Below are 19,150 nucleotides of genomic sequence, written 5' to 3'. Positions count from 1 at the left end.
CTCCACCACCAACACACAGTAGCAGCAGTGTGTACCATCTACAAGATGCACTGCAGCAATTCACCAAGACTTCTTAGACAGCACCTTCCACAACCACTACCATCTAGAAGGAAAAGGGCAGCAGACACATGGGAACCCCTGGAAGTTCCCCTCCAAGCCACTCACCATCCTGACTTGGAAATAAATCGCCATTCCTTCACTGTTGCTGGGTCAAAATCTTGGAACTCCCTCCCTAACAGCACTGTAGGTGTACCTACACCACATGGACTGCAGCGGTTCAAGAAGGCAGATCACACCACCTTCTCAAAGGCAATTAGGGGTGGGCAATAAATGTTGGCCTAGCCAGCGACACCAACATCCCATAAATGAATTTTTAAAAATCCCTTGAACAGGGATTATAACATTTGCCATTCTTCAATCCTTTGGGCCAATTCCCATTTCCAAAGAATGTTAGAAAATTTTGGTTAGTGCTTCTGTTATCTCCCTGCCAAACTCCTTCAGTATTTAAGACTTCCACTGATTGACTTTTTTGTTTTTGTTCCCAGTAATTTTTGAAAGCTGTTTTCTTTTGGATATTTACATTAGTTACGGTTCCTCATCAGGTAGCTCTACCAGCCCCTTTCACCTTCATCCGTTGAAAACTGAAGCAAAATACTTAATAACAGCTTCATTATTTCTTGGGTGGAACGCTCACCTCTGAGTTGAAGGTTGTGAGTTCAATTTCTACCCGAGAACCTTGAACACAAAATTCTAAGCTGGCACTCCAGTGCAGTACTGAGGAAGTGCACTATTTCAAAAAAGGACAAGGAAGTTCCTCCGGGGTGTGTACGGGAATCTGTATTGTTGGGTTTGTGGGTTTTCAGGGCAGAGGTTGAGGACTACAACTCCCTTCATGACCAGGGCTCTGGCGCATGTGCAGAGTGGAGTGAGGGCCGACAGTGAGAGCGTCTCCTGTTGTCGGTGCTTCTGGGGCTTGTTGCCTTGGAGATGAGGGCTGACACTGACACATGCACAAGGACAACCCGCTTTGAGACAGTGCGAAAACCGAATTTTGGGACTGGGGTTTTACAGCACAGAAACAAGCTCATGTGACGGGCGTCAGGAGCAGACGGTGAGGAGAGTCAGCTCCATGCATCTGAAGTGCTGCCATTTGTTCTGTGCTGCTGAAGGGGCTGGGGCTTAGGGAAGCCCAGGAACACCATTTGCTCAGTGTGAGAGAGCAGATTTGAGAGAGATCTGGAATGGCGTGCCTTTTGGGTGAGCATTGTACCTGTGAAACTTGGGTGGAGTAGAGCTACTGTCAGCTGGGAATCAGACAAGCTCTTTGAAGGAGGGGAGCTGAAATTCCTCACGAGGAAGACAGAGTTTTAAAGAATTTTTGTGACTCTTAGTGATGACTGATGTATGGGAGGTTGTTGAGAAACTCATGGGACCTGTCTTGGTTGGGTCCGCCATTTAATGTGCAGTTTGTGGTGTGTTGGACCACAGTTTGCCTGTTAATTCTATATGTTAGAGTATAACACAGTTAGTATTGACTGTTTGTTTAGAAACAAAATTTCTACTGTTTGCTTGAAACTGTGGAATCATGTGGCTTTATTCTCTTAGTCAGTAACTAGAATTGCTAATTTTGTCTATTTTCAAACAAAAGTTACTGGTCCCTAACTGGATCTTAACAGATGTCACAGCTCATACTTATTCATCACAAACATCAAGAAAACATATAATCTGGTTATTATCATATTGCTGTTGTGGAAGCTTGTGTATAAATTCGCTTTTTTCAATTCATTCATGGGATGTGGGTGTTGCTGGCAAGGTCAGCATTTATTGCCCATCCCTAATTGCCCTTGAGTAGGTGATGGTGAGCCACTTGTTTTGAAGCACCGCAGTTTGTGTGGTGAAGGTACTTGTGCAATGCTGTTAGGGAGTTCTAGGATATTGACCCAGAGATAATGAAGGACTAACGATATATTTCCAAGTCAGGATAATGTGTGACTTGGAGAGATCCTTGGAGATGGTGACATTCCCACGCGCTTGCTGACCTTGTTTTATAGATGGTAGAGGTTGAGGACTTGGAAGCTGTCGAAGGAGATATGGTGAGTCGCTGCAGTGGATCTTGTAGATGGTGCACACTGCAGACATGGTGCGCCAGTGGTGGAGGGAGTGAATGTTTAAGGTGTGTAAACTGCCATTTTTCTTTTGTCGCAATAGTGGCTACATATCAATAATATTTTCTTGGCCGTAAAGTACTTTGGGGTATCCTGAGGTTATGAATGGTGCTATGTAAGTTAAAAAAACAAAAAGTACAAAATGGTCCCTTTCTTTTTAAACAAACTCTTTATTCTTTATATGCATACACCTTGAGAATTATTGGCTGCCCCGACTCTGTCAAATTGGGTGTCACCCCTCAAATGTCTCCTTTCAAGGCTGAAAAGTCTGGGAGTTGTTCCTGTCTTTTCTCATACCTCAGGCCTCTGACACCGGCCACCAGTCTCATGCTTCACCCCTATACTACCTCCAATGCTCAAATATCTTCCTCATGTCTTATCACCCAGAAATGGATAAAGTGTTCAAAGTGCAGTTTGACTGTGGCTTATTCTGATCTTATGTTCTACCATTCTGCCTATCTCGTTCAACATTCTGTTTCGTTTTGACGAAAGGATATTCAAAGTAAATGTGGAATATTACTTGAAATTAAATTGTGTGGTAGGACAAAGGTTCAGATTAGTATAGGTAGAGCTGATAACAGGAACGGGCTTCCGGATAGAGCAGGGGAACTGAAAGTGCTGGAATTATTGAAGAAACAATTAGATGTTCTAATGATGGAATGTGGGGTCTATTTGGATGGTTGAACAGACTAAGATGGGCCAAACGGCCTTCCTCATCCACTATCATCTTTTAATCTTGGAAGTATTGATCAGTCCCATTTAGGGAAATCTGTGTATATGTGAGGCATGATTCTAAAGCTGTGTTATAGAAGAATACTTTTACCCAAAGGATGTGTACTTATTTAATTATTGAAGAGATGATGATCAATATTTTTCTTTATTCTACAGTCACCTGCTTCCACTGAGCTGCCTCCAGAGGGGGAGACTGGCAATGAGAACCTGATCTGTCAGGCCATGAGGAATTCTGGGATTGTCATAGAAACTGTAACGATTGGAGATTCTGAGAAATCCGCAGAAGATTCTCCATTGACTGTCGAGGGAGGCATTGAGGAGGATGTCATAGAGGACGATTGCATTGAGATGGAGGAAGATGATATGGTATCTCTAGTGCACTATTTTACCCAATGTTGATTCAAGCATAACATGAGATGTGGACCCTCCAATCTGTGGAATCTGTTTTTAGTTGAACAGAACTATTTTCAGCAAAACAGATCTAATTGAAAATACCACATGCTGGAAGAATCATTCAGACCGTAGACACATTTCTTTCGTTTCCATTGTTTCCTTTTGCATCTGCTTCTTCTTTACATGATTTCAGAAACACTCCTCTCTGAAAAATATCACCCTGCAGAAATTCGGCTCTTATGTCGATTGATCTACGTTTTCATGAATATATGGCTAAAAGAGCTAAAATGACTTTCAAGATTACTTTTCCATTTGTGAGAGAGTCCACTAACATCTGTATCACTGTCACTCTTCAAATCCCCTAGTAATCAGACTCCCTTTGACCTTATGCCCCATTTGCAAGGACATTTTCAGTACAAATCCATCTGTGTGACAAAGCTGATTGTCCTTTATCTAGTACCTCAGAATAATACTTCGAACTCCCACCAAATATCTAATTTGCTTTGTTTTGCCTATTTTATTAGTTTATCCTCAAATTTATTGGCAGCCACCAAAACTTGACAGCCACAAGGATTTCTGCTTCTCGTTCTGTTCTGAAAATGTTCTACGGCCTTTATTTTATTGCCTAATCTATTCAAGCACAGCATCTACTTACACTTTTATCTTGTCAGGTCTATTCTTGTGATATCTCCCTCTTGTGCTATCAGAGGATGTTTCTCCAGTATGTGATTATTTTTTGACACAAGTCACTTCCGGACACTCTATCAGTACTTGCAATATACTTTCATACTCCACTTTTTCATCCCATTCTGCTAGCCCATGGATCTCGCTTCTTGGCCATCATCCTTCATTCAACCAACATTTAAACTTACCTGTACATTTTCCTGCATGTCCTACAATTGCCACATCCTTACATTCACAAGACCCCTCTGGAATATTTATCACCCAAGTACCCACTCTAGGCAATTGGCCTTTGGATGTTTTAGCTTTTTCCTGTGTCATGATCACTCTCATTCATCACGGCAATCCCTCATGTCGAGGATGATTCTTCCTTGCAGAAGACTGGGTGGAAGTGAGTTGTTAGTGTTGACTGTGGTTTCACTGATGGCTTATGAGCTTTGGAGGCTTTTCCACAGTGCGGGCATTGGTTATTGGTCAGCAGAACTGGTGGCAGATTTTTAGTTTAAGCAGCTCCCCTTTCTGTCTCTCTCTTGCCATTTTCTTTTAATGGCTACTCTTGTTGATTGGACAGCCTTAACACCATTTTTAATTAATGAATAGTTATTTTGGTCACAATTGGGCATCTCCTTCCCATGTGTTGATATTAGTAGATCAGACCTTTATGGAGGCTTTGAGATTGTTTTCAAAACATTTCTTTTGGCTCTCATGTGAGCAGGCTCCCTGGTGTAGCTCTGAATAGAGCACCTGTTTGGGCAGTCTTGAGTCAGACATTCTGACAGCATGTCCCATCCATCTCAGCTCATGTGAGATTATCATGGCCTCTATACTTGGCATATCTGTGTCTTGGAGGGTGCTCATGTTTTTTTTTGTTGTTCTCCTTGCAATCCAGCAATTTAAAATCCAAAAATCCCCAAACTGAATTTCATCACTCTTCTTTGCAATCTGTTAAAGTTAGATTCTTCCATGGAATGACCATCTGTTTTCTGAAATCTTATCAAAGTCTGACCACACCTCAGACATTTAACAGGTCATCTTCCTTGTAGATTTTATCCAAGAACTCTAGAAGGTCTAAATCTTTATCGCTTTCCAACTGATTGGCATTCACACCACTTTTAATTTTATTTCTTGTAGGAATCAACATTGCCAAGGTCATACTTTGTTTCCTTTTGAGAGGGCCTAATCAGTGTTCACATGACCATTTCATTCTTCCACTGTTCATATGATTCAGACTTCAATAACATTGGAGGGTAATCATACCCCGACAATTTGCAATTACTTTCTCCTGTTTTCCAGAATGGCCACTGTATTTTCTGTCTAAAAAATCTCTTCTTAGTTTCAAACTTTCGCCTTTAGGCAACCATCCTCTGATACCATGTTATAATCCAGAAAGCCATTTGGTGAAGGATAAAATTGAATCCAATCTGTACACACTTTTATAAGCATTTATTTATAGTTACACATAACAAACATACACCACCTAACCCAACAACCATAGTTTCAGTCTGTATCTATTTATAGGACACACCCGAATCCCCATTTAATGTCTAGCATTTGCATACAGTTAAGCACAATTAATATAAATAACAATTCCCTCTGTGTTAACTTCCACCCTTCAAACAACAGTATCAATCAGAGATTAATTGATGAATGATCTTGTTGGGTGTTTGTGGGATCTTGCTGTGCACAAATTGACTGCTGTTTTTGCCTTCTTAACAACAGAGATGACACTTCAAGTCTAATTAATGGGCAATGAATGAAATGTTTTAGGGTATCATAAGGATTGGAAAGGTTTGATATAAATCCTAACTTTTCTTTTTAATTATTTATCTTTTACATTTCAATGGTATTTCCATCTCCCTCAACTTTCTTCATTCTCATGAAAGTTCATTGCACAAGAGAAGATCTCACACCTTGGCTGCAGTGTACATTGTCTAAGGTGTACTGCAGCATCTCACCAAGGCTTCATCTGCAGCTCCTTTCAAACCCACAGCCTTCACCACCAAAAGTACAAGGGCAACATGTGCTTGGGAACATCACCACCTCCAAGTCACACGTCATCCTGACTTCTGCTGTGTCAAGATCCTGGAACCCCACACCCCCCTCACCCCTATCCTCTAACCTCCAACTTAGTAGCACTGTGTGAGCATCTTCACCACATGGATTGCAGCGGTTCAAGAAGGCTCACTGCCACCTTCTCCAGGGACAGCTGGAGATGGCTAATAAATGTTGGCCATGTCAGCAACACCCACATCTGGAGAATAAATAATGAGTGATAATACTCTGATTCAAATGTTTATTTGCTTTGCTATGATAAGATACAATGATGTTTGACTCAATTAATCTCTCTGGCAAAGCATGTCAAACTTCAAACAAGCTTGTGCATAAGGAAATTTGCCTAGTCCTCCTCCTCCTCATTCCCTAATAATTTTAAATTATCTCATAACTCACTTCCTACCAATAGAAATAGTTTTTCTCTATTCGCTGCATCTAAGCCATTCAGGACTTTAAAAAATATTTAAATTTCCTCTTAGCCTTGTGTACTGCAGTGGAACTAGTCCCAGTTTCTCATGTCACTCCTAATTATATTCTCTGATCCCTGATATCAGCCTTGTGCCACACAGGGAAATCTGTCTCCTTCCAGATCTTGACCATGAGTTTTGAGCAAGAAGCTCAGTGGGGGATCCATATTTCATCTGATCACCTGCCTTGAATGTCTCTGAATCAGTAAGACTTTCTTTCTCATGTCTGTGTGTTTTAATCTGATCGTAGATCCTGGGGCTGGGGAAGTCCCCTGCCAAGTTCCTTCTAAGCTGTGTGTCACCCCTAGGAGGACACACAAATCATGAATTGACGAGAGGGAGCCATGTCCTCCGCCTAGCACCTTCCCCAAGGATTGGGCTGTGCGGAAGGATCTGATGGTTTAGTACTTTTTATGGCACTTTCACTTCCATTTAAATGTGTATTGCACTTTTTTAATATATATAGATAAACTCAAAAAGCGAGAGCAGCTACAATGGCTTCCAGTGCCCTCACTGCAGTCGAGTGTTCCGAGGGTCCAGCTACCTACGTCTGCACATTAAAGCACATTTAGGTAAGTACACACGGCAAATGAGCCACACACTTGTGTTCCTGCCTCTTGTGCTCAAATATTTATTGAGAGTGATGTGGGTTATAGTTCCTTCTTCACTTCAACAACAACGTGCATTTATATAGTACCTTCACAATAGTAAAATGTCCCAATTGCTTCACAGGATCAATTAGCAGACAAAGTTTGACATCGAGTCACATTAAAAGGATATTAGGACAGTTTGATCAAAGAGGTAGGTTTTAAGGAGCATCTTTAAAGAGGAGTGCACTGGTACAGAGTGGAATTACTGCAAGTTTGGTGAGAAGGGAGTGAAATTTTAAATTTTAAGGGTTAATCTTTTATAAAATCTAGTACAGCTTGCTTGCAATTTAGCATTTGACTTAAATTTACTGTTTTTAAGTTTCTTAGAGGCTTGGGCAGGGCTAATCAAGCAAATCAAGACCTCTGCTGCAGAGCAGGTGAGATCAGCAAACTAAGAACCTGGCCTAATCTGGTTCTGTAACTGCCAGATTCATCTGAATCTCAGTAATATAAATAAGAGAGGTTAAGTGCCCTGTCACGGAGTGCATTGGTACAGACTGGAATCACTGGAAGTTTGGTGAGGAGGGGAGGGAGGTGCTTTCTCTTTTCCTTTATCTTTCTCAGCCTGCTGGAGACCAGGAATTGAAAAGCTGCACGAGAGGGCTGAGTTTTGAAAACATACAACAAGAGTGACATCACAGGAAAAACATAACTTCGTCGGTTGGTGAGAAACTGCAATTAGGGAGGGTCTTCAATTGCTGAAAATTAGAAAAACACATTATTTTTAAAAGAAGAAGCTGCTTAGATTTCAGTAAGAAACACAAGCAATAGGGAAGTAAAGTTAAGTCAAGGCCAGGGAAAATAAAATAGAATAAGCAAAACAAAGTAAAGTTAACATAAGGGAAGTGCAGTTTTTTGCTTTTATCATGGCAGGACAGCTCAGTTGTGTGGAATGTATGACCTGTAACACGTGGGAAGTCCTGGATGCTGCTGCTGTCCTAGACGACCACATGTGCCAGAAGCGTCACAAGCCACAGAACCTTGAGCTCCGGGTTTTGGAGTCCAAGTGATGGCTGGAGTCAATGTGGTGCATCTGTGAGGCTGACCGCTACGTGGATAGTATGTTCAGAGAGATAGTCACACTGCAGCTTAGGAGCTTGAAGGCAGAAAGGCAATGGGTGACCACTAGGCAGGTAGTGCATGGGTCCCGCTCGCCAATTGGTTTTCCGTTTTGGGTACTGGTAAGGGTGTTGGTTCCTCAGAGGAGTGCAGTCAGAGCCAGGTTTATGGCACCACAGGCAGTTCTGCTGTACAGAAGGGAAGGAAGAAGAGGGGAAGACCAGTAGTGATAGGGGATCTGTTAGTTAGCTCTTTTAAAGCCAACCTAATAAACTAAATCAACAAAATGAGGGATAAAGTAAACACAGCCCCTAAGTTAGGTTAGTTGTAAAACCAAAGACAAAGTTTAAAGAAAACTTACAAACATCAAATCAAAATGTGCTTAAGGGGGTCGATAAAGCACCCCAGACCCTGCGGTGCCCACCGGGCACGGAAGGCCTTGACGGTGCCGGCAGACACCACGTGCTCCCTATCCAGGGACACCCGGCCGCGAGGGATCTGTTAGTTAAGGGAACAAATGTCAGTGTGTCAGTAATTACATTGTCCAATAACAATCATCTTGTTGACTGGCAATTACATTGTTAAGACAATTGCATTGTTAAAAAAGGTGATGGGCATTGGCTCATCTATAAATGGGTACAGCTGCAACACCATGGTGGGGAGGTGATGGTGTAGTGGTATTGTCACTGGACCAAAGACCCAAGATAATGCTCTGGGGACCTGGGTTCAAATCCTACCATGGTGGAATTTGAAATCAATAAAAATCTGCAACACCATGGTGTGGAAGGGACTGGGAGAGCCTGCTACATGCAGAGCTGTCTTGAAATAAAAGACGAGCTTTGGACTCATTTCTTCCAAGGTAAGCACTTATTGTGAGTAACAACAGACAGGCGCTTCTATGGCTGTAGGCGTGACTCCAGGATGGTATGTTGCTTCCCTGGTGCCAGGGTCAAGGATGTCACGGAGTGGCTGCAGGACGTTCATCTGGGGGAGGGTGATCAGCCAGAGGCCGTGGTGCATGTTGGTACCAATGACTTAAGTAAGAAAAGGGATGAGGTCCTGAAAGCAGTTTTTAAGGAGGTAGGAAGGAGATTGAAAAGCAGGATCTCTAAAGCAGTAATCTCAGGATTATTCCCAGTGCCATGTGCAAGTGAGTATCGAAATAGGAGAATTGAGCGATTGAAGACGTGGCTGGCGTAAGAGGGAGGGCATCAGATTTCTGAGGCATTGGGACAGGTTCTGGGGAAGGTGGGACCTTTACAAGCCGGACGGTCTACACTTGAACAGGACTGGGTGAATATCTTCACAGGGAGATTTGCTAGTGCTGTCTAGAGAGGATTTAAACTAGATTGGCAGAGGCTGGGAACCCATGGGCAAATTCAGAGCAGGGAACGGGAGATGGAGAATTAGCGAGTGACTCTGAAAGACAGAAAGAAGCACCAGTTAAAAAGTGTGCAGCACAAGAATTTGGCATTGTTAAAAGGTGTATATTCAAATGCAAGGAATATAGCAAATAAAGCCAGTGAGCTGTAGGCACAAATAGATACATGGCAGCATGATATCATAGCTATAACGGAAACTTGGCTTAAAGAGGGTCAAAAATGGCAGCTCAACATCTCTGGATGTAGAGTTTTCAGGCAGGATAGTGGGTGGGATAAAAAAGGTGGGGGTGTAGCATTATTGGTTAAGGAAACCACTGTGAGAAGGAATGATATACTAAATGAAGCATCAAATGAGGCCATATAGGTTGAGTTGAAAAATAAAAAAGGGGCAGCCACATTGCTAGGACTCTACTGTAGACCCCCAAACAGTAGAAGGAAGTTAGAAGCACAAATATGTAGGCAGATTTCGGAGTACAAAATCAGCAGGGCAATGATAGTTGGAGACTTCAACTACCCTAATACCAATTGAGATACAAACAGTGTGAAGGGCACAGAGGGCACAAAAATTCTTGAACTGCATTCAAAAGAACTTTTTCAGCCAGCATGTAACAAGTCCAATGAGAGTGGATACAATTCTAGATTTAGTCTTAGGAAGTGAAGCTGGACAAGTGGATGAAGTAGCATTGGGTGACCATTTTGGAGATAGTGACTATAATAGTTAGATTTAGTATCATTATGAAAGAGGACAAAGATAGAACAGGAGCAAAAGTTCTAAATTTGGGGAAGACAAATTTTACAAAGCTGAGAGGTGAACTGGCAAAAATGGATTAGATACAGCTACTGCAAGGGAAAACGGTGTCAAATCAGTTTGAGGTATTCAAAAGTGAGATTCTATGGGCACAATGTAGACACGTCCCCACAAAGAAAAAGGGTGGTACTGCCAAATCTAGAGCCCCCTGGTTATCGAGAAGCATACAGGGTAAGATAAAGCAAAAAAAAAAGAGAGCTTATGACAGTCATAAAAAGCTTAATGCTATAGAAAACGTAGAGGAGCCTAGAAAGTACAGGGGTGAAGTAAAAAAGGAAATTAGAAAAGCAAAGAGAGGATACAAAACAATATTGGAAGGCATAATCAAAGAAAACCCTAAGATGTTTTAGAAGTACATTAAGAGCAAGAGAATAACTAAAAAAGAGTAGGGCCTATCAGAGATGTACATGGTAACTTGTGTGTTGATGCTGAAGATGTGGGCAGTGGGCATTGAGTACTTTGCCTCTATCCTCACTAAGGAGAGGGATGATGCAGACATTCTAGTTGAGGAGGAGTATGAAATATTAGATACAATAAGCATAATGAGAGGAGAAGTACTGGAGGGACTGGCATCCTTGAAGGTGGATAAATCACCAGGGCCAGATGGTTTGTCTCCTAGGTTGTTAAAGGAAGCCAGGGAAGAAATAGCAGATGCTCTGAGGATCATTTTATAATCCTCACTAGATGCAGGCGAGGTACCAGAGGATTGGAGGTCTGCAAGCGTTGTACCAATATTTAATAAGGATGCGAGGGACAAGCCAGAAAATTATAGGCCGGCCAGTCTGATTTCAGTGGTGGGCAAATTATTGGAATCAATTCTGAGAGACAGGATAAACTATCACTTAGAAAGGCACAAATTTATCAGGGAGAGTCAGCATGGTTTTGTTAGCGGAAGATTGTGTCCTACTAACTTAATAGAATTTTTTGAGGAAGTAACAAGGAGGATTGATGAGGGTAGTGCAGTGGATGTTGTCTAGATGGATTTTATTAAGACACTTGACAAGGTCCCACATGGCAGACCGGTCAGAAAAGTGAGATCCCATGGGATACAGAGAAAGGCGGAGAGTTGGATCCAAAATTGGCTCAGCAACAGGAAACAAATGGTTCTGGTTGATGGATGTTTTTGTGAATGGAAAGTGGTTTTTCGTGGCATTCCGTAGGGCTCAGTGTTGAGGTTCTTGCTGTTTGCCGTATATATTAATGATTTGGACTTAAATGTGAAAGGCATGATTGGAAAATTTGCAGATGACACAAATTTGCAGATGACACAAAAATTGGCTGTGTAGTTGATACTGAAGAGGATAGCTGTTGTCTCCAGAAAGATATTAATGGTTTGGTTGAGTGGACAGGGAAGTGGCAAATGGAATTCAATCTGGAAAAATGTGAGGTAATGCATTTGGGGAGCGTAACCAAAGCAAGGGAATACTCAATAAACAGGAGGATATTGAGAGGGTTTGAGTGTGGGACCTTGGAGTGCATGTCCACAAGTTCCTGAAGTTGGCAGGGCAGGTGGATAAGGTGGTAAATAAAGCATATGGAATGCTTTCCTTTATTGGGTGAGTTATTGAAGACAAAAGCAGGGATGTCATGATGGAATTGTATAAAATGCTGGTTAGGCCACAGCTGGAGTTTTGGACAGTTCTGGTCACCACGTTACAGGAAGGACATAATTGCTCTGGTGACAGTACAGAGGAGATTTACAAGAATGTTGCCAAGGCTTGGAAATTGCTGCTATAAGAAAAGATTGGATAGGCTTCGGTTGTTTTCCTTAGAACAGAGGAGGCTGAGGGGTGACCTAATTGAGGTGTACAAAATTATGAGGGGCCTAGAAAGGGTAGACAGGAAAGATCTGTTTCCCTAGCTGAGGGGTCGGGGGGGGTGGGGGCATAGATTTAAGGTGATTGGTAGAAGGATTAGAGGGGACATGAGGAAAAGCTTTTTCACCCAGAGGGTGGTGGGCATCTGGAATTCACTGCCTAAATTGGTGGTTAAGGCTGAAGCACCCAACTCATTTAAAAGTATCTGGATCTGCACCTGAAGTGCTGTAACCTGCAAGGCTACGGACCAGGTGTTGGAAAGTGGGATTAAAAATGAATGGCTGGTTTTTTTTTCTCTTTTTTGGCTGGTGCAGACACCATGGTCTGAATGGCCTCTTTCTGTGTCCTAACTTTTCTGTGGTTGTAGGGGAGAGAGGCAGGGAGGTTTAGGAAGGTAATTTTAGATTTTGGGGCTGGGATGGCTGAAGGTCAATGGTGGAGGGAAGGAAATTGGGGATATGCAAGAGGCCAGAGTTGGGAGGAGTGTAGAGATCACAGAGGGTCACTCAATTAAACATATCTTCAGATACTCAGTAGAAATTTTAGGAATTAAACAAGACAATTAGTTCCAATAATTCTGTTCGTTCTTCATTGATCAATCCCAACTTATCACCGTGTCTTTCAGTCCCTTCTCTCTCGATGAGCCCATCAATGCAGCTCTCTGCTGGTCAATGTGTGGATGCTGCCTTTACCATATGTGCTGGTCTGGACATTGAAGGAGTAGGGTGTTGCTGTCGCCCTCTGATTCAGTTTGTCTGCAAATCCAGGTTATCTACTTTGCTCATAGCACTCCCTTTGCAGCCAGATTCCATGCTTCATACCTGAGGTATGATATAAGTGAGTGCTTCAGTCCTGTATTAACCATGATCGTGAATATGATTGTTAGGTTATGCTGCCTTATTGGTCTTGTGTTTAACAAGATCACAATGCATTGACCCTACATGAGAGAAAGTGTAGAGAATAAATGGAACACTAACTGAGCACTGACATATGGGGGTCACAATGTTGTTTTATTGTTGCCTTTCAGCATGTGTTCTTACCAAATTTAACATGGTGGTAAAAGTCAATTTAGTCCCCTGACATACAGTCACTTCTCTATAACCTCCTACAACCCTGTGAGACCTCTGCACTCAGTTCAATTCTGGCCTTTTGCGCATCCCTGATTTTCTTGCTCCACCATTGGTGGTAGTGCCCTCAGCTACTGAGGCTCAAAGCTCTGGAATTCCCTCTAAATCTCACTGGCTCTATTTCCTCCTTTTTAACGCTCCTTAAAACATACCTTATTGGCAGGTCCTCATATCTCTTTATGTGGCTCAAGGTCAAATAATTGCTCCTGTGAAGTGCCTTAGAATGCTTTACTCTGGTAAAAGTATTTTACAAATGCATGTTATTGTTAAATTAAGATTCCCTAATGCCAGGAATGGAATATGCTGCACTGGATACTGATGCAGCCACAGCTGTTCTCTTACCACAGTAGCTTCCCAACTGCTTGCTACTGTGCATTTACTGCATTGGCTGCTCAGTTCTGATGCTGTGCATTTACTTCACTGGATCTCTGGCCACCTATTTTTGTATATTTGGATAATGAAGGCTGGACAGGATGGTGGAGGATCAATGCACTGATCTGTAAAGATGCAGTATAGAGATAGTGAGAGATCAATGACCCTACGCAGACGACATTCTGGAACATGTTGTCTTTCAGTATGGATAGGGTGAGTTTAACACAGGGTTAAAGGGGGAATTAGTCTCTAGCGCACAGTCCCATTGATAATTTTCAGTTTGAAATCATAGGAGATGTGGGTCAGCCCCTGAAGTTGACTTTCTGCTGTGACCATGAGTAGAAAGAGTTGAGGGAGAGCCCAAGCTTCCGTGGTCTCCATTATCGGGCTGTGCAGCATGACTAATAGATATTTGCTAAGCCTGACCTATGTTTTTCCAGGTTACAAGCCCCACAGGTGTGAGCTGTGTGAGAAGGAGTTTATGACGGCCTACATTCTGAGGAAGCACTTGGAGTCTCACTACAATGAGCGGCGCTTCAAATGTGGGGAGTGTGGCAAACTGTACAAGAGCATTGCCCATGTAAAGGAACACATGAGGGCACATTCGGATGATCGGCCATACCCATGCCCAAAATGTGGCAAAAGATACAAGACCAAGGTCAGAGAGACAGCACAATAACAGGATGACATGTAAACCAGTACCATGACATGTTTAACTGTGCGAAAGAAAGACTTGCATTCTTATAGTGACTGTCTTGACTTGGGATGTCCAAAAGCACTTCACACCCAATAAAAGTCCTTTTGAAGTGTAGTCATTTGTAATTAGAAAACATGGCAGTCAGTTGCACACAGCAAGATCCCATAAGCAGCCATGTGATGATAACTGCATAATCTGTTTAAGTGATGCTAGTTAAGGGATAACTATTGGCCAGGACACTGGAGTGAACTCCACTGCTCAAAATAGTAATGGAATCTTTTATGTCTTATTGGAAAGATGGTACCTATGATAGTGCAGCACTGCACTGGGTGTATCAGAGAGACTTTTGTGCCCAAGTCTCAGGACTCCGTCTTAAAACCAGAAACTTCAGATTCAGAATGAGAGTGCTACCCTCTGAAACAGAATTGCCACCTATATAGGCACCTGATAAGATGACCAAGGCTGTTTCAGAACTGGCTTGACTCCGATCATCCACTTTATATGAGAACATTGGGGAATTCCATATGCATTAATGATTTGCTTCGGATTTGATATTTTGTGTGAGAGCAGCCATGTGGAATGTAAGTTTCAGCCTCTGGATGGGATACTGAAGGCAACATCTTTGAAGTCATGCGAGTGGCAGTTAGATGGTGTAATCAGTGATCAAACGCTTATATGGAACTGTCAGCTAGATAGGCCGAATGGCCTACTTTCCTTGTATAATCCCTGGATAATCATTGTGAATAATCTGATGATTAGCATTGTAGAAGCACCATCTTAAAAGAATTTGAGAAATCTTATACACCGTGTCACTGAGACTTAATGAGTGCAGCATTGGAGTAGACCTGTCTGTCTGCACATTTGATTGTAGCCCAGTCTTGCTCTCCGTTTGATCATAGCTTAGACTGGCTGTCCTGTGGCTAGCGTATTTCTGTGCTTTGACTGTCACCCGTTCTTCTTGTACATTCCTGTCACAGACCTGTCTGTGCATGTTTAGTTGTAGCCTTATTGTATCTCTAGTTTCTGATTATAGTGCAATCGGTGCAATCATAGCACACTCTGACATTCTGATTGCATCAAAGCAACTTCTGATTACAGCTATGTTCTAGTTGTAACTTTGCATCTCTGCATTCCAGTTGTAGCTACTCACCTCTCTAATTTGGATTTAGTCCTTTCTGTCCGTAGGTCAAAATCGTACTAGTCTCTTTTAAGTTACATTGTAATTTTGCTTGTTTACAATTAATTGTATCCCAATCTCTGTCCATACTCCGATTATAGCTCTGACTTTGTGTTTGGATTGTTATCTCTCTATGTTCTGATTATAATCAAGTGGATGTAATCTCTGGCACTATTACAGAGAAGAGCAGGGGATTTATCCCCAGTATCCTGGCCAATATTTATTCCTCATTCAATGTAATTAAAAAAATTATCTGTTCCTTAACACACTGTGGGAGCATGCTGTGCGCAAATTGATTGTGTGTTTACTACAGTGACTACAATTCTGGCTGAAGTGCATTTTGGGATGGCTTAAGGTTGTGAAAGGCACTATATAAATTCAAGTTTATTTTCTTTGTACATTCAGTGGTGACTCTATGCAATGCAGAGAGATCTGTTTACTAATGGTTATATCTCTTTTCCCAGAATGCACAGCAAGTTCACTTGAGGACACACTCCGAGGACAAGCCGTTTGCTTGTGACTACTGTACCCGGGCATTTCGAGAAAAGGGCTCCCTCATCCGACATGTGCGACTCCACACAGGAGAGAAGCCATTCACGTGCTACAAATGTGGTCGAGGCTTTGCTGAACATGGGACCCTCAATCGACATTTACGTGCCAAAGGTGGGTGTGAAATCAGGTGGGCACCTGGTAGGGATGGAGGGCATCACTGGGTGGGATTGGAATTTAACAATTTGCGTCTGCCATTTGCTTAAATTGGTCTTAAGATCCAGTCACTATTTTTAATAACAGAAACTTGCATTTATATGGTCCTTCTAATGTAATGAAATGTTCCAATGTGCTTTACAGGAGAATAATCAGGCAAAAGTTGACACGGTGATTTTAGGACAAATGACCAAACATTTGGTCAAAGAGGTGGGTTTTAAGGAGACCTTAAAGAAGCAGAGAGAGGTAGAGAATTGGGGAAATTTTGGGAGGAAACTCAAGACTCTAAAGCATAGACAGCTGAAATCTAATGGTTTTGCTGGGAGCTGCAAAAACTCCCTGGTTATTAGAATCTGCGAATAGTTACAGCACTGAAACAGGCCCTTTGGCCCATTGTATCCATGCTGGCTCTCTAAGAGCAATTCAGCTATTCCCACTCCCCTGCCTTCTCCAGAGCTTTGCAAATTATTTTCCTTCAGATAATTATCCAATACCCTGTTGAAAGCCGTATTAGAATCTACGACAACCACATCCCTAGGCAGTGCATTCCAGATCCTAACCACTCAGAGTAAAAAAATTTCCCTCATAGTCATAGAGGTTTACAGCACAGAAAAAGGCCCTTCGGCCCATCGAGTCTTTGCCGGTCAAACAAGTAACTAACTATTCTAATCCCATTTTCCAGCACTTAGGCCCATGGGGAGAAACTGTTCCCGCTTGTAAAAGGATCGAGAACGAGAGCGCACAGATTTAAATTGATTAGCAAAAGAAGCAAATGTGATGGGGGGGAACAACTTGTTCACGCAGTGAGTGGCACTGCTTGGAAGTGTGGTGGAGGCAGGTTCAGTTGAGTCATTCAAGGCATTAGATGATTATTTGCATAGAAACAAATGTGCAACAGTACGGGGAAAAGGCAGGAGAATGGGTTTTGGTGAGGCCGCACCTGGAGCACTGTGTACATTTTTGTCCCCTTATTTAAGAAAGGATATACTGGCATTGGAGGTAGTTCAAAAGAGATTCACTAGGCTGATTCCTGGGATGAAGGGGTTGACTTATCAAGAACGGCTAAACAGGTTAGGCCTTTATTCATTAGAGTTCAGAAGAATGAACGGTGATCTTATTGAAATGTACAAGATTCTAAAGGGGCTTGACAGGGTAGATGTTGAGATGTTTCTACTCGTGGGGGAACCTCAAACTAGGGGACATAATTGCAGAATGAGGGGACACTCATTTAAAACTGAGATGCGAAGGAATTTCTTTTCTCAGAGGGTAGTGAATATCTGGAATTCTCTACCCCAGAGAGTTGTGGAGGCTAGATCACAAAGTATTTAAAGAGGAGGTAGATAGATTCTTGAAATATCGGGGAGATGAGGGCTATGAGGAGCTGGCGTGAAAGAGGAGTTGAGGCCTGGGGCAGATCAGCCATATCTTATTGAATGGCGGGGCAGGCTTGAGGGGCCAAATGGCCTCCTCCTCCTTATGTTCTTAAGTCATAATACTCATTCGGAGAGCTGGAGCAGACCTGATGGGCCGGATGGCCTCCTTCTGCGCTGTCACAATTCTGTGATTCTGAGTACTGAACCAAGGGGGCATAATCTTATAATTAGAGCCAGGCCAATCTTAGGTGAAGTCGGGAAGCACTACTTCACACAGAGGATAGTGGAAATCTGGAACACACTTTCCCCCCCCAAAAATTGCGGTTGATAGATTTTGTTAGAGGAGTGTATTAAGGATTACAGAACCAAGTTAAGATAAATATCGGCCATAATCTAACTGAGCAGGCTCAAGGGCTGAATTACTGAATGTAATCTGTCTGAAATTAATGTGTTTTTCTTCTCTCTGGAGGAGGTTGTCATGTTGGGTGTAAAGAACTGGACCAGTTGGAGGTGTCACCAGACCAGTCCACAGATAGCGTTGCTGCAACTATCATCACTGATGACCCCCATACGGTGCTGGTGGAGTTCTCTTCGGTGGTGGCCAATACACAGGAGTATATTATTGAGGTACTTGGGGCACTCGCAACATTCAAAAACACTGGGTTTCACCACACTTCTGAAGAATGGTAGCAGTGGTACAGCCATTGATCTCCCTCAAGTGTAGCCGAGCATGATGTGTTGCATGGGGCAGCAGTACACATCTCTGCGTAGGTTATTAGTGTACATGATCTATGTGTCAGTGTACACGTGAGTTGTGACAACATTGGTGTACTTGATAGCTTGTGTGTTATTAGCAACATTCCCACTGAGCTGCATGGACCCCTGGCTGTGCAAGGGCAAACAGACGACGCACGTGAAGCGGTCCCTTGAAGATGTGCCCAAGTACAACTGCACACCAATTGTAAAGGAACTACAAAGCGCAACAAATGGCTGTGCACAGCAAAGTGAAATTTGAGGGAACATTTGTTATTAGTTTGCATCAGTTGCTTGTGGGTTAGTGTACATGTTATGTGTGGGTTATTACTGTACATGTGAATTGCATGTGTGTGGTTATTACTGTGCATAAGAGTTGTGTGCGGATTATCAGTCCACATGTAATGTGTGTGTGTGAGGATAGCTGTGGGTACATGTTAATTGCATTGAGGCAGTGATGTAGGTGTGATTTGCATTTGGGCAGCAATGTGTATGTCTTCTGAGCTGGTGGTAACTTTTGTAAAGCTGTCATATTCAACATTCCTTTTATTTTTGTGTTTCTTTGCCAGGGTCCTGCTGAAGTTGCTGGAAGCAGTGATATGGGCACTCTGATCCAAGGCTCTAAGCACCAGGTTGGTGGTTTCTGGTTGCTCTTTGACTCCAGAAGAGAGAGAATCGGTCATTTCCCGGGTTTACAGTTTTGATTTTACTACTTATTATTTAAATATTTCTATTTGGCC

The 19,150-nt window shown here is 42.5% G+C and overlaps 1 protein-coding gene across 3 annotated transcripts in view; it reads left to right on the top strand.

Moving 5' to 3' along the window:
- The window catches only part of e4f1 (E4F transcription factor 1), a 35,932-nt gene that overhangs the window by 12,120 nt on the left and 4,662 nt on the right, over positions 1-19,150 (top strand). For 2 of the 3 annotated variants that reach the window (XM_078558495.1, XM_078558497.1), the window contains exons 8-13: positions 3,054-3,263; positions 6,957-7,062; positions 14,146-14,363; positions 16,044-16,242; positions 18,127-18,284; positions 18,980-19,042. In XM_078558495.1, the coding sequence (XP_078414621.1) occupies positions 3,054-3,263; positions 6,957-7,062; positions 14,146-14,363; positions 16,044-16,242; positions 18,127-18,284; positions 18,980-19,042 (954 nt within the window). The remainder of the gene's footprint in view (positions 1-3,053; positions 3,264-6,956; positions 7,063-14,145; positions 14,364-16,043; positions 16,243-18,126; positions 18,285-18,979; positions 19,043-19,150) is intronic. The other variant, XM_078558496.1, reaches the window with a different exon arrangement.

The sequence above is a fragment of the Cetorhinus maximus genome, chromosome 15 (genome assembly GCF_964194155.1).
Source record: "Cetorhinus maximus chromosome 15, sCetMax3.hap1.1, whole genome shotgun sequence".
Taxonomy (NCBI): domain Eukaryota; kingdom Metazoa; phylum Chordata; class Chondrichthyes; order Lamniformes; family Cetorhinidae; genus Cetorhinus; species Cetorhinus maximus.
Note: the sequence above shows the minus strand (reverse complement) of the source record. Positions and strands in the feature narration are given on the sequence as shown.